At 41.6% G+C, this 15,272-nt stretch overlaps 1 protein-coding gene across 5 annotated transcripts in view; it reads left to right on the top strand.

The window, feature by feature from the left end:
* Positions 1 to 961: 961 nt before the first annotated feature.
* rin1b (Ras and Rab interactor 1b) overlaps positions 962 to 15,272 on the top strand; it is a 30,570-nt gene continuing 16,259 nt past the window's right edge. The window contains exons 1-3 of one of the 5 annotated variants that reach the window (XM_049028996.1): positions 962 to 1,831; positions 10,176 to 10,319; positions 13,233 to 13,344. In XM_049028996.1, coding sequence (XP_048884953.1) covers positions 10,176 to 10,319; positions 13,233 to 13,344 — 256 coding nt within the window. In that variant the 5' untranslated portion in view covers positions 962 to 1,831. The other 4 variants (XM_049028997.1, XM_049028998.1, XM_049028995.1 and 1 more) reach the window with 4 other exon arrangements.

The raw sequence follows: 15,272 nt of genomic DNA, 5'->3' as shown, positions 1-15,272 counted from the left end.
CCTGTTTAAATAATTAGATGAATTATAAAAGAAAACATGTGCATGTATATATCACTTCTTCCAAAGTATACTATCAATGAAATAGAACAGACACAAGCTAAATTTTCTGTCCACGTGAATAACTAGGTCCAGTCCTAAGCAAAGTCAGTTCTTATCCATCTTCATTTTAACGTTAATCTTGCTAACCGCCTATCCTGGGGTGCGTTTCCCAAAAGCATAGTTGCTAACTTATGTTATTGGAGCTATTCAAGTAGGACACGAGTGTTTCCCGAAACCATGGTTTGGTCTATGGCGTACCGCACAGTGCACAAAGCTCTGGCGACATCTAGCGGTTCGGTGGTGAAAGTGTATCTTTATACCGGAAAGCCGAGCGAAAGAGGTCGCAATTGTGACGAGATTTTAGCACCGTACCTTACATAGGAAAAGGGTTATTTAAGAACAACATGTCACACAAATGACAGTTCGAAAATAATTATAGAAATGATATTGCGACCTCCTTTAGGGCTAAATATATGTTTTTTGTGTTAGAAGGTATAACTGCATGTACTCTCTGGAAAGGAAATGTTTCTGGCTCATAAAGCTAAACATTTAACAGCTTAATACTCGTAATGTATCCCGTTACCACAACGCTGTATATACATTGTTTTTCCAAGAATGACGTATTCGGTAATGGGTTATAGATGTCAAAGTACTGAAGAGCAAAATATGTTTGAAGTGTTCTTGCATTAACTGGAAGACGTGACGTATGCTTAAGATTCGGTCACGTGCGGAAAGAAAATGCGTTAATAACTTATTTTGTATTTCAAGAATAAGATCCCCAACAGAGTAATTACCGGGAGCGGGAGTTTAAAATATCAAAGTTTGAGGGTGAATCACATTGCACGTAAAAGGTTTTTTTTAGAAGAGCGGTCGGTTGCTAAAGTGAAGTGTTGCGGGGGCTCTTAACACGCTCTAAAAGGGTCTCGTGGCTAGATGCCGCGAGCTCTCTTTGGCACGCCGCTCGAACCATTTGGAGATGTCCAATTATGACCCACGTTGGGAATTGCATAACAATTCAAATTCAGACATTATTCTGCTCGTCAAGTGGGAGGGATGGTACGTGCGTGGGTAGGGACTCAGATACAGACGCACTAATTGCAAATGGCCAGTTCCTGTTATAGTTTTTTTCTTCCTTTTTTTTGGATCCGTTTTGACAAATTGTAGAATTTCTCTATACCCGGTAAAAAAAATTAGTCTTAGGCATTAGAAGGGTGCTTTACTTTATTTAATAAATTGGGAGTAACTGAATAATTCAGCTAGAGAATTTACTGAAGACACGTACATACGTCCAAATTCTTACGTGCAGTAGCATTATATAACAGAACTCCCATTGCTACCGCATTTCGCACATTTCACAAGCACATAATAGTATCGCTACTTGCGCATTCTCAACCGGTTCACAAAAACGCTTGAAAGCGAACAAATTCTTTTTTAAAAATCCCAAACTGTTCCCTAGAAGATACGCAAACGCATGCGTAAAGTAAGACGTTTATTCCGAAAAAAGTTTGCCGACGTTATTTAGGAAATGAGCAAGTGAGAGAGGGGGGACACCAGACGTAAGGGAGACAGCGAGTGATTTAAATCCTGAATCATCGCCTGGAGTTTTCCCCCTTCTCATAAACGATGCATGATCGTCATGTGATGATTGGATTTCTGAACAAATAACTATTACAACATGATGAGAAAAACTAGAAGTTAGTCAACAGTGGCAGCGAATGCATCCCGGTATCTAATGGGTCCAACGACAAATTAGGTGTATGCAGTTGTCTGTTTTTAAGGAGAGAGCTATAAGGTAAGTTCTGCGTTTAAATATTTATATTTGTGTCGGCATGCAACGTCAGGCATGATTTAAGTTAGCCTACATCTGTCAAATGAAGAACCTAAACACTAATCATAACCGAATTCTCTAATGAGACAATATTTTGAAACTGGATGGAAGTTATTAAACATGCAGCAAACGTTTATCTTAAATAGAACAATTACCCCAACGTATAAATAAGAAAACGGAGTGCACATTTTAGTCACTGTTCTGTCGTTCCTAATTTAGTTGGCACCCCCTTATTAAAACCAAAATTGAAGTTGACTTTGCACTACGTAATCGGCTTTTTCAATTCGATATTAAGGCAATGGTTAAAGAAACATTAGTTGCTATGGATTATTCTTTCTGCTGTCACATTCCGAGTGAGCATATCTGTCTTCGGTATAGGATGATTATACAAGCCTAGATTGTAGTCTTTTTTTCTTTTCAAGCAATGTTAAAAAATTATATTGTTTGCGTTTTGTCTAATTGCGTAAGGTACAATGAGAGGTGTCCGTCGCGACATGACTTAGATCTTTATTAAAGCACGTGCAACCTGGAGCGCTGAACAAAGTTCTAAAATTATCTATGTTGATAAGCGCCTTCATACAAGAAACGTAAGGAATGTGGATTTTTTTCAGAGTGCCGCGCCCATTTCTTACCTGTATTACTCATAAATTGACTAAAACCTGCGTAACAGTATATCCGAAGAGATTTCAGACAGTTTTTCAATTTGTTAAAGGGTATCGTATAATGATGGTTTATTCTCAGCATAGGTAAGCTAAAATAAGTGTTACATAACTTCTGTTAAGCGCGCATGTGTGTACACCTACGTACCACATATTTGTTCATATTTTGGGGTTTAGGTGTTTTTTTTAGGTTATTTTTTTTTCGTTTTACACGTCTCTGATTTTGACTTAAAGGAATGGTTAGGAGGAAGAGAAACAAAGCAATTAAATAAATTATTTAATTCACCAAGCAAATTATTTTTGATGCTATTCACGGTTGACAGGTACTAAGCGTCTCGTGACTGATTATAGGGTAGTTAGTTTCCAGCTACGTTCCTGGAAGGTCCTGTATATACTTTTAGTTTACATTTGTTTTTATCTAATTGTTCTAATTAGGTCAATTAAGTGCGTAATTGCCAGTGGAAACTGAGTAGTTGCCTTACTGTACATATCCACGTATTTCTTTGAAAATATTGCATTTAATGTTTGTTTTAATGTAAATGCCAATTTATGTAATTAGGCCAATTTAGCAATAAATAAGATGATTCAAAACTCAGTGTAGACCTCGTCCTCGAGGAAGCTTTTGTGTTAGGGGGAGGGTTCTTAGCGAAGATGTGCATGATTGCTGATGGTATAAAATATACAGCAGTGTGAACTACGTGGCTGTCTTGGGTCCCTGAAGGCTGTGGATGATCATTTTTGTGTTGTGTGGCTGTTACAGCCTTGTTCGTGTTGCTTGCTGGGCTACACATGTGATGGCATAGCATTTATGATTTTTCATATTTCTTAAATATTATAGGAGAATTCGAAAGATAGACAGTAATTTTGAAATGTTTTCTTTGGTAGGAACCTGAAATGTGGAGTAATGAGCAGTATGTTAACTGCTTAGTTGTTGCTTAGATGTGTCTTGATTACAGGCAAGAACTTTTTGGTACTATCTAGACCGGGCATGGTTCTTTTTACTTATAGATTATCTAATTATTTAGGCTTAAACATATTGTCTGAGGCACTACACTGTTTTTGACCCTGTAAATAAGAATGTACTAATTAAATTCCATTTAATCTCCTACTCAGATCTAGCAATTCTGAGCCACCAAATCAGTTATTTAGATTTGATCCTTAATGTGGTTATTAATTTGTACATTTGTTTGCACAGTGTAAATTAATCGATTTTTGGTAACATACACAGTGATAACACATACATACTGTTTTATCATTGTTAGCAGATGTAGTATCCAAGTCTTTAAACTTGGGAGTTGGTAAGTGGTTAAACGTCCATATTAGAATATGGAAAACAGAACAGAGAGATGACAATGTGAAATAAACAGCAATGTGGTGTAGTGGAGTGTCATCAGGGCCGGAGCCTGGCCTGTGCATTTTTTAACACATTACAGAAGAGTGTTTCAGTGTTTCAGTCCATTCTTGCAGGATTGAGTTGTGTCCTGTTTCTTCATGTGAGAGGAATTACACCTGGCTGCTGATGTGAGGTCAGCGCTGGACGTCCTGTGTGGTAGATGGGGCTGGGAAGGGAACTGGTCATGACGATAAGTGTGGTATTAATGCTTCCCTTTAGATCAGCTAGTGAACGTCTGATGGCTTATGACCTAAATAAAAGACATTATATATGTATGCACATTGTATATTTACTGTGTATACATTACAATATATATACACTTACACAATATGTAATATATACACATGCACAAACACACACACACTATATATATGCATATATGTGGAACTGGATCACTGAGTAATGCTCAGCATGAATAAAGCATTGGATTGTTAATCATTATTCATTGTGTCCGATAGCTGGAGCGCAGATAGATGAGCTAATTGATGGTATGGGATCACTGCTAGCATTGAAGCTGCAGATTATCACTTCTAATAGGGCCCCTCCAAAAAGAAAAACAACAACTATAAACTCCTCCCAGCAGCGGTTCCTGAATCTGGGTGAGACTAATTCTTCCCCATTTCAATCTTTGCTGCCTTCACTCTGAATGTTGCCTGGTGCTTCAGGCCCTTAAATCCACCTCCAGGATCTTCCACCTGTCACAATATATTTTATTAAAAGTACTTTTCAAGCCTGAATTGTATGCAGTAAGCTTGTCCTGGGCATATTTTCCTGCTGCCTGCACAGTATATTGTCACGGCGGTCTCCCAGTGCACAGGTCTGTCTACCTTTTCTGCTCACAGATCATTGCAGAGGCACTGGCATGCCCCTGTCTTTCCAATCATTTACCGAATGCTGACTGTCTTGACGAAGATATTTTCACTTCTGGCATTTTCTGTCCCTTCATACTTTCCATAATTCCACAGTTCATCATCCTTGTCCATTAGTCCAACGTTGCTTGTCATTAATATTATCATTTTAACAGCAACCTTTCACTTTAAAATGAGTTGTGTTTTGTTGCTTAACGATGCTTTCATTCAAATGTATCTTTTCTGCCTTGTTTCTATAGCTAAATTAACTGAGGCAAAAGGTATATTGAACAATGTGAAAGACCGATATGAAGCTGTTGATAGGGGTAATCACACACAGTATTAGGGCGAGAGCACTGCCTACTTATCTTACAAATGTTCTTCTTGGGAGTTTAATGTATAGGAGAGAGTAATTTGGACTTTAAGATGTGTGGGTGAATCCTTGGACGTCCAGTGTTTTAAATTAAGTTTTGGTATTCAGGTATCCTGGTGTAGGGAATAGGCATTAGGTAGTAGTGCTGGCTTGAAAGGTTAAGGGTGTTTGATTTTATGGTAAATCTTCTGGGCAGACGTGCATACAGGCTTAGTCAGGCTTTGTACTTCAGCATCTCCGTTTTCCCATCTTTAAGTCATGAAACAATGGGCTGCAATTTGCAATATGCAATCAAGTCATGCTGTCAAACAGAGTGTGAAATTTCTGTGCCATATGTAAGGGTCTTTCTTTGAGTTCCTAGACTGTTGGAATAGTACCAGGTCATTAATGAGCCACTTATCAAAGTATCTCAGGGAAAAGGGAGAATCAGTATGGAACAGCAGTAGCTGCTGGGGAGTGTATGTGCAGGGGAGCCAGGTGACCGAATGCTCGATCACGTTGGCAGAGTGATGTCACCATTGGGCCCTTCAGTCAGACCCCAACCCCCCAGTTGCTCCAGGCACTGGAAGGCCCTGCTTTTGCATTAGGTGTATTTTTACGAGTATGTGTTGCTTTTGTCTTTTGCAGTAACTGGGACCCTAACCTGCTTTTGACTGACCTGCATGTTCTCACGAATCCCTCCCCCCACTACTGAACGGCTACATTTCTTTAATTTTACCCATTGTTCTGAAATGTTCCGCACCTGTCACTGGTCAGACCTCAGCCCCGTCTCACTTCTCTTTATGTGCAGTTTGAAAATGGGAAGTTAACTCCTCCACCCAGCTGCCCATGTCAGGCGGTTTGCTGGTATCTTACTGTCCACCTCGGGCTTTTAGTTTCAAAAATTGCAAACAGCAGCTGTACTGAGAGTGCTGGTGCAGAGACCAAGCTGCATATTACGGCTGATGTCTTCTATCGAATTTTACCAAGATGTCATGCCATCATGTATTCTGCCAAGTAAGCATCTTGATTCACAATATAATGCATTATTTTCCTGTTGCACATTGTTGTCTCATTTTGCCACAATGCTCTATACATTATTCTATAAAGCAATGGTTACCAAAGTGTCGACTGTAAACTACACCTAAAGTACTCTTAGTGTATTATAACAGCAATCGGGCTGATATGAGCTCCTGGCAATCAGATAAATGCCTTTTCTCTAAGGCTTTTCTTCTTCTTTGAGTCTCACATTAGTCATTATGTCAGTCTGTGTGAGCCATGGTCCTCAATAAGCACAGATGTCCTGTGTGTGTGATGGCATTGGTGATGCTTTCTCTCATCCCTCAGGCTGCATGTTTAATATGGACTGTTTGAATGAGCAGGCCAGGGGTGACCCATACTATTATGTATTGGGGAAACATAAATGATGGATGTTAGCATGGGTTATTTGATGAGGAAGGGTCCAGTCTTCCATATATATGTAGTTGGAGCGTGAGTTGAGTCCACCTTTACCAGAGACTGTGCCATAATTTTAAACTGGGAACAATCATTTAAGTTTGATGGGCACTTGAGTGTAATTAGGAGGTTAGAAACTGCTGGCATGCAATGAGGATCAGTCTTAAAATTGATGTCAAGCTTGGATAAAGAAAGGTGTATGTGGGTGGAGGACGTTCTGGAAGACTGTGATGCATGGTATTAACCAGGGCAGCGAGGTGACCTTTTTAAATGCTGTTCCGCATGGGTCTTTAGTATTGACCAGGAAAACCACACTTCACTGGGTACCATACCGTAGTATGTTTCATGATAAAGAAGAATAGCAATGGCTGGGAGAAGCATGACAGAGAAGATGTTGAAGCACTTTTGCAGTTATTATCACAGAGAGCTAATCATAGATTTAGGTATGAATGATGGAAGTTGTGTTTATTGGGAAGAGAGATTCACTACAGAACCAGCTATCGCCACTTGCAGCAGTTATAACGGTGCTCACTGGAAGAAGAGGATTCTCCAAGGAACACTGTAAAATGTTCATCTCTGCATGAGTCAGGTGCTTTGCTCTCCACCTGTGCACATACAAAAATTTAGGATTATTTTCCCTAATTCTCACTAAAACAGCATCGTTTTAATTTTCTTGTTACATTTGGATTTAGGCCTATTTGTTTAACAGACACTTTTGTCCAAAACTACACACAAGTGAGGAAAGCTTGGGGTTGGTGAGCCAACGTCCAACACCCCTGTAGCAGGTGCAGTTAAGCGCCTTGCTAAAAGGTCCAATAGCGATATGTTTACTTTTTGAACCACAGGATTTAAACCCAAGACTTTCTGACTCAGACCCAGACTCCCCGAACTACACCACGCCTCTTTGCTGCTGCTGTGATGTGCCTTGATTGACCTGTTCCTGCTCTATTCCAGTCTGTTCATGAAAAGGGGAAAATACTGTAGTAAATCCCAGCCGACTGACTATCACCAGACCAGACAACGTTTTCCCACAGTTACATTGCTGTCTCTTTCTCCATCAGACCGAAGCTTTGTTCATGAAGCTGATCCTCCAGTTTAAAGGCCACGCTTGTTGTTTGACGAGCACTAAACTATTGATTTTCTATAACTTAATGAATAAACCAAACAACCATAGCTAATCTGAAGGGAAGTTAAGTGATGTCCAGATTCCGCATGTTAATGTCTACCATGCCCACGATGATTTCGAGCGGTGGTCTCCCATCCTCTGTCACTTCGTGTTCCACCCATCTACATGGTCTCTCCATCCATTCATCTTCCAGTTGATTGTCTAGTATGGGGTGAGGATGTGCCTGAAGCTCCCCCAGGAACCACAGGGCGCAGGAGATGCCAGTCCATTGTAGGGGTGTGACTTCTATAGTGAACAGATACGGACTGATTGTGCAGCATCACTCTTCCTTTGTTGTTTTAACTGTAAAATTTAGCAATAGATATTTCTTAATTGAAAATCTTGGCATGGTGACATGGATGCAGGATGCAGTGCACACATTCAGAAAGACCTAATTTTCTATACATTTTATCACATTTATTCCATCTAGACCTTTATTATTGCTTTATTACTGTCTTCTTTCACACATATAGACTAATTGGATAACATTTTTTCATTTTCATTTGGTCCTTTATTTTTCTGCTACAAAAAGAGCTCTGAAATCCCTCAGAAGAAAAAGAATTCATGATTAATACATATAGTGTTTCTTTTTGGTGGTCAGACGTGTGCTAACCTTTTGGATGTAGCTTGCAACGGGAATAATTCTGAAATTACAGGATAAAGCAGCATGTAAGAAGTCAGAGTCTGGAAGAGATTTCTAGAAATGTAGACCCCCCCCCCTCCCCTGTCCTTTCGGCTAGGTAGGGGGAGTGTCTGTGACTGAGTGGGTATGCCTCGTTGGATGTGTAGGCCTTTGTTGCCATGGCAACCATCTGCTGCTACACTCAAGCGCTCTCTGGCTGCCCACACTGTGTCACCACGGTGACATCCAGTCTGGAGTTCTGAGGAAGCGGGGAAGAAATCAGGCTATTTGAAACCATGCAAGGAAATTTAATTTTACCATCAGTATAACATTATTATAAATCAAAGAATGCAGACGGTGTTGCCTGTGTGAGAGGCCCCTTGACCGTCCATCTGTCTGCATATCGCTGGTTGTGATTTGAGATGTGGCTGCTTAGAGTCATTTCCCTGACAGCGCCGCTTTGGGCCCTGCAGCTCCTGTCAGGTGTATGTGAACCTGTTGAAAATCCCGGTTATGCCTGACGTTAATGAAGAGTGCTAAAACCAAAAAAGAGGCTCTCTGCCTCCCCCAGTGCTCTGCAAAGGCCGCGTCTGTGGGGGTGGATGTGGGCGTCACACAGCCTAGTGCTACAAATATTTTTGTACTCCCAGTTGAATAAGCAGCCTAGCTTAGCTTCTGCTTTATTCACATTCACGGGAATTAATCTACTTATTGTGAGTCTTGTGAGTCGTTTGATGAAGTTTTGCTTAAGATATTTTTGTAAAAGAACAATTATAATTGTACCCATTTTATTACTATATTTTAAATTGCGTATTAACTGTGGGTGTGCAAGAGAGACTGGGTTGTTACTGCTATATGAGTAGGTGGGCGAGGTCAAGGATGAAGATCCCACGGTGAAAGAAGTTGCCACAAAGCTGGGTGCTGTTTGACCCAGTGTGGTCAGGAAGTCACTGGCTCAAATGTTTGTTACTTTGCCATTGGGCTCTTCAGCAATGCTCTTAAGCCCAATTGCTCCAGGACCTGGTTGACCCTGCTTTCTGAACTGTACATCGCTGTGGACAAAATTAATTAATGTAGGTGTAGCTCTTAAAAAGAGGTCTGCCTAGGACATGTCAGAGTTATGTGTCTATCTTGTGCCTGTATGAAGATTTCACACATCGCACAAACAGTGTTCTGATGTCAAGAAATGCTGACGTGATTCCACGAGACTAAATATTTCTCTAAATGGTAACTGTTAACTTATCTGGTACAGATACAACACACCATAGCACTTGGCCAACATCACTTCTGCAGTAATGCATGGTGTTACGATTTATCCTTATCCTCAGAAGGAACCAAAGATTGAAGGAAGGATATTCAAAGTTCAGATAAATGCTAGCAGAGATCCCTTCATTGACTCATAGAGTGTAAAACAGGGAATCCCATCTCCAGTTTAGGGATTTTTTTTATTACTGTAAACAGGAAGGACAGGTCTGTATAGAACATAGGTAGATGGAAATAGGAAGGAAATCATTTTCAAGATGGACTTTTCAAACTCCTACACCTGTGGCCACCTGCTTGAACTCCTGTTCAAAAACAAACTGCAAAACACTTCAGAGAATCAATTCTGGCTAATTAGGCAGAAATCCTGTCATATTTGTGCAAACATTGTAGTGAGGTAGACAAGCTGTAATTACTGATTGTCTGGGGGTTTTGGTAAACCGGATAAGAATCATATTCTTGGATGGGCTTTATAGCATTTCTAGAGTAAAGGCAATGTCAGCTGCGAGTGTATTACGTGGTGTGTGAGAGTTGCACGATTTGATATTCTGCAGATGCAGGTCCCGTCTGTGTGTCCGCTCCGGGGCTTCAGGAGCGTCAGTGTCCTGGACCGTCTGCTCCTCACTCACCCTGTTTGGCTACAGCTGTCCCTCAACCACGACGCCACCTTGCAGATCCTGCAGAGAGAGCCCCCTGGGGTAGGAGCTGGAGACGCACAACCACACACCACAAATGCATGCACTTTACACTGTAAATGTACTTTCAAACATGCTCTACATACACATGTGAAATGTGTATGCAGAGCAGATATCACCTATACCCTGATATTTGAGTTTCCACAGAAATGAGTTGTATGGACATCGATCAGCCATAACATTAAAACCACTGACAGGTGAACTGGGCAACATTCATTATCTTGTTACAATGGGACCTGTGACAGGTGCCTTTATATATTATGAAAGGGATGTAATGGAAGCAGGAAAAATGGACAAACGTAAGGAACTGAGTGACTTTTATGACGAGCCAAATTGTAATGGCAAGATGACTGGGTCAGATCAGAACCATAGAGCAATGGAAGAAGGTGGCCTGGTCTGATGAGTCATGTTTTGTGTTACATAATGTGGACAGCTGGGTGCGTGTGCATTGTTTACCTGAAGAGGAGATTCCGCCAGGATGCACAATGGGAAGAAGACAAGCCGGCGGAGACAGTGTGATGCCCTGGGTGGTGTTCGGCTAGGAAACCTTGGGTCCTGGCATTCATGTGGATGTTACTTTGACACATATCACCTACTGAAACATTGTTGCAGGTCAACTACACCCTGATGGCAGTGGCCTCTTTCAGCAGGATAATGTTCCCTGCCACATTGCAGAGATTATTCAGAAATGGTTTGAGGAACATGAAAAAGCGCTCAAGATGTTGACTTGTCTTCCAAATTCCCCAGACCCCAGACCCTAACAGTGCAGAGTGGTGGCTCTGAAGTTAGGGATGTGTGCCGACGATTGGATGGTTGCCGGTTTGAATCCCGTGGTTGCCTGGAGTTGTTCTTCTTAGTTGGGTCCTTGAGCCAGGCCCTTAACATGGCTTCATCCTGGGTATGGTGTTAATTACATACAGCCCTGAAAGCAGGTTCTCCAACTTCTTGGGGAAATTTGGGGGTTGCTGGCAGGACTGGCACACCAGTCACCAGGAAAAACTTTGTATTACCTGCCCCATGGCTGCACTCAGGTTCTCATCCCTGAGTTGGTCCATTGAGTGGGGGGTGTGGTAATGCACAATCAGCGTGCACTCCTCAGTCTGATCAAACTTCTGTGGGATGTGCTGGACAGACAAGTCCAATCCATGGAGGCCCCAGCCTGCAACTTACAGAACGTTGCTAACATCTGTTGCTAACATCTTGGTGGTAGATACCACAGGGCACCTTCAGAGCTGGCACAAGTGGGACCTACACAATATTAGGCAGGGGGGTTTTAATGTTATGGTTGATCGGTGTATAAATGTAAATATTTGTAATCTGAGTGAATAAGTCCTGACCCAGGCAGTGCTGTCTGAGTTCAGCCGAAGTGCATCTGAGAAATATTCCAAATTTAAGTGCAAATTCCCAGCTTTTGTTGTAGTTATTCTTGTGTTTTCTTCATAAATGTGACATTTATTGCTATTGCTGTAAAATATAAAGCAATGACTGCATATAAACAAAAAAATCAATGTTTATTATTTCATTAACTGTTTGGTAATTAGACAGTGCGTCTTGGTCCCCACACAGGTGGGACCAAGCACCTGCAGACAATTGTCGGCTAATCGCTCCACTTCTTAAGCTGCAGAGCCCAGAGGCTCAGTGCGAAGTATTCTTATCATCATCTCCAATGTGCCTTACCAAGCGATTCTCTGTCTTTTGGTCTCCCCGATTGCCCTACCTGCTGTCCTGCCTACCCTGCCCGTCACGCCTGCTCCATCGACCTGCCTTCTCCTGTCCATCCTGCCTGCCTGCTCCGTCCTGCCCTGCTACCCCATCCGCTTCGTTCCTCCTTTCCCATCGTCGTCCTGTCCCATCTCTCCTCGTAGGATTGACTCTCCCGGACTCCGACCTCTTGCCTGCCCTCCGACTATGATTTTGGATTTCCACTTTGGCTGTGTTAATTCCAGAATTACTGATTAAACCTGTTCGCTACGCATTACGCGGTCTGCCTCCTCTGTCCTTGCCAGCCATCACACAGTGGGGTGACACGGTGGTGCAGTGGTCATCTCCGCCATGGCTCCTTGTGTGTGGAGTTTGCATGGTCTCCCCAGGGTGTTGTGGGGTTTCCTCTGGGTGCTCTGGTTTCCCGCCACAGTTCAAAGGCATCCTGAGGTGTGAATGGTGTGTGAGTGTGCCATGTGTTGGGTTATTCCAGGGTTATTCCCTGCCTTGTGCCTGTAGCTTCCTGGGAAGGGTCCAGACCCCTGCAGCCCTGCATAGGACAAGATAGAAGATCAATGGATAGGTTTTGAATACGTTTATCAGGTGAAATTGGTATCGTTTGAGTATTATGGCTATTTTGTGGAGATTGATTGGGGTTTCTTTTGTGGAATTGTAATGAATTATGCAAATAATAGTTCTCCCCATATGAAATATCGGTATTAGTGAGTTAGGCTGCTGGAGTGATTTTAGTCCAATAATGGGGTGTATGTGTTTATGTAAAAAAAAATAAAGCTTGCTCTAGTGCATTAAAGATGTTTAGGTGTACAAACTTCAGATGGCAGATGAATTGTTTATCAATCCTTTTGCAAGAACCACTGACCTAAAGCAGGGAGTGCATGCCAAGAATCACATGGCACAGTGAGTATGTCTGATGCCAGTGAGGAGAAACCAGTGCAAGCAGTGTACCGTGCTGAGACCCAAACCCGTGAGGCCGCAGTGTGACCTCTTCAGCTTTCGTGCTCACTAACTCTTAATCAGTCTGGCCAAAATGGAATGACCCTGCATTGGGCCCGTTTGCTCTTCTTCCGTCTGTTTTCCTGGTGTTTTTCGTACTCTGTCAGTAGCCTCTGAAAGGGTGGTGGTGAGCCGCTCGGCATTTCATTAGCGGTGTGGTGACACTCTCTGTGCTGACCCCTCCCTCCGCCATCACTGCAGGCATTTCTGGTGTGCAAGTCCCTGCTGTCCCACAAAGTGCTGTGCGTGCGTCTGACAGATGACAGTGCTCCGTCTGTCGTCAGGCAGTACATCATCCGCGAGGAGGACTCCAGTGAGTGTGCAACCGGCACAGACACACACTGTCCTGGCACATTCACACTCACGTGATACTCTAGCACCATTCAAAGTGCCCTGTCCTATGCTGACATTCACATACTTACGCATCATCCATGTATTTGTGTATTTACAGTATATGTGGGGGATAAGCCATGATGAGGTGTGCAGTTACACAAAAATAATCAACGACAGCTTGGTGTAATGCAGCTCGACTTCGGAATTATCCAGCTTATACCAGAGCTACTGGACAAAAAAAAATAACAATCGAAAAAAGCAGTAGCAGTTAATTTTTCAGAAGAAAATTATTTCAGTTAGTGTGTAATAATGTTCCAGTGAGCTCTTAAAAATACAGCACCTGTAAGGGTGGAACGTCTGTCAGGCTAGTCACTGGAAGCAGCAAGCTCGAGCTCGTTAAGTTACCATAGAAACCGTCAACAGACAGGCGCTTGTGTTTTGAAAACCAAGGAAAATTATACTGAGGATGGCTGCTTATTTATGAGTAAAAAGTCACACGGGTACTTATATTTACATATTTAGATATTTAGTAAAATATGAAATGACATTAATATAGAAATCTTCCTAGACTACCGGAACTACCTATGTGGTTACATGACAATAGCGACCATCCATGTGGCATCTTTGAACCAATAAGAAAGTAGTATTTACCAAAGCCGTGGTATAAATAAATATAAAGCATATGTACATATTTTTTATTTTTAAGATATGTGGGGGTCACTTTCCGTCTCAATACTGTGAACTTTTTTTAATCACAAAAATTTCTATATATGACTCTATTATGTAAGTATGTTCTTTTTATTTTTGGAGCTCTTGTTCAAAAATAACTCTTGTGTTTGACAAGCAACATGTAGAACATGTTTGCGATGTTTCTATTTATGAGACATTCTCCAATTCAGGACTATCACTCTGATGGACAATAACAGCAGCAGCTCTCTATTTACATTTTCTAAGAAGTGCAGCACTGCCTTGCTCTCCTGGTCGTGGCAGTGAGCCTCTGTTTGTTCGTGCTACTTTCTTTCTGGGAAGTTCTTCGTACTCACAGGCTGGTGTCATATTCCCTGAGGCAAAGTCATTGTGATAATCCACTGTGCCTTTATGCATACATTCCTTGTCAATCTCTAACTGTAAGAAATCTTCATAGATTTTACATAGCCATAGCTCCATGCTCACTGAGTTATATAAAGTATATTGAGTAGTCAAATATAAGATGTTTCTATGTAATAGGAATTATCTGTATGTGATTTCTGTTTTACAGTGAATGCCGTGGTAGTGCTCATCCTTAAGCCCATGGAACATAAGGTCGAGCCATTAGCCACACCTTGATCTAACAGCATAGTTATCATTGCATTTTCTACTTTGGCACATACCAACTGATTATTTACAGCGCTGTTTAAGGCAGCCTCACTGTCTGGCATGGGAACCAGGTTGGAATGTTTTAAGCATATGCTGCGCATCCAGTTATAAGCCAAATTACAGTCTGTAATGTTTTCATTATATAAAAAAGAGGGAGGTATAGAACACATCAGTAATTATTAAGCACACATAAATCCAAATAGAGCATCTTAGGCCAGGGTCTCAGTACAGAAGGTTTCTCACTACTATTTAATGAGGGTTACAGAATAATTACTATATGGGCATGCATGTTAAGAAGGTGAGGAGGGTGAGATTGTAGTATCTGAGCAAACTCATTTTACTGATGTTTCTGATTTATCTGACAAACGTCACTGTCAAAAAAATCTGAGTTAAACAAATCATTCAGGGCTCGTTCAGATTCATTCGGAGCTTCATCTGCTAATGCTCCAGCCTCCAGACGCATGGCTATACCCCATGAGACGTTTTCTCTTTTTAAACATATTGGGCCGTACAGATCTGTCATTTTAATTTAACAAAATTTGTAAATAAAGG

Source organism: Brienomyrus brachyistius, chromosome 10, assembly GCF_023856365.1.
Source record: "Brienomyrus brachyistius isolate T26 chromosome 10, BBRACH_0.4, whole genome shotgun sequence".
Taxonomy (NCBI): Eukaryota; Metazoa; Chordata; class Actinopteri; order Osteoglossiformes; family Mormyridae; genus Brienomyrus; species Brienomyrus brachyistius.
This window is presented reverse-complemented; position numbering and strand designations above follow the sequence as displayed.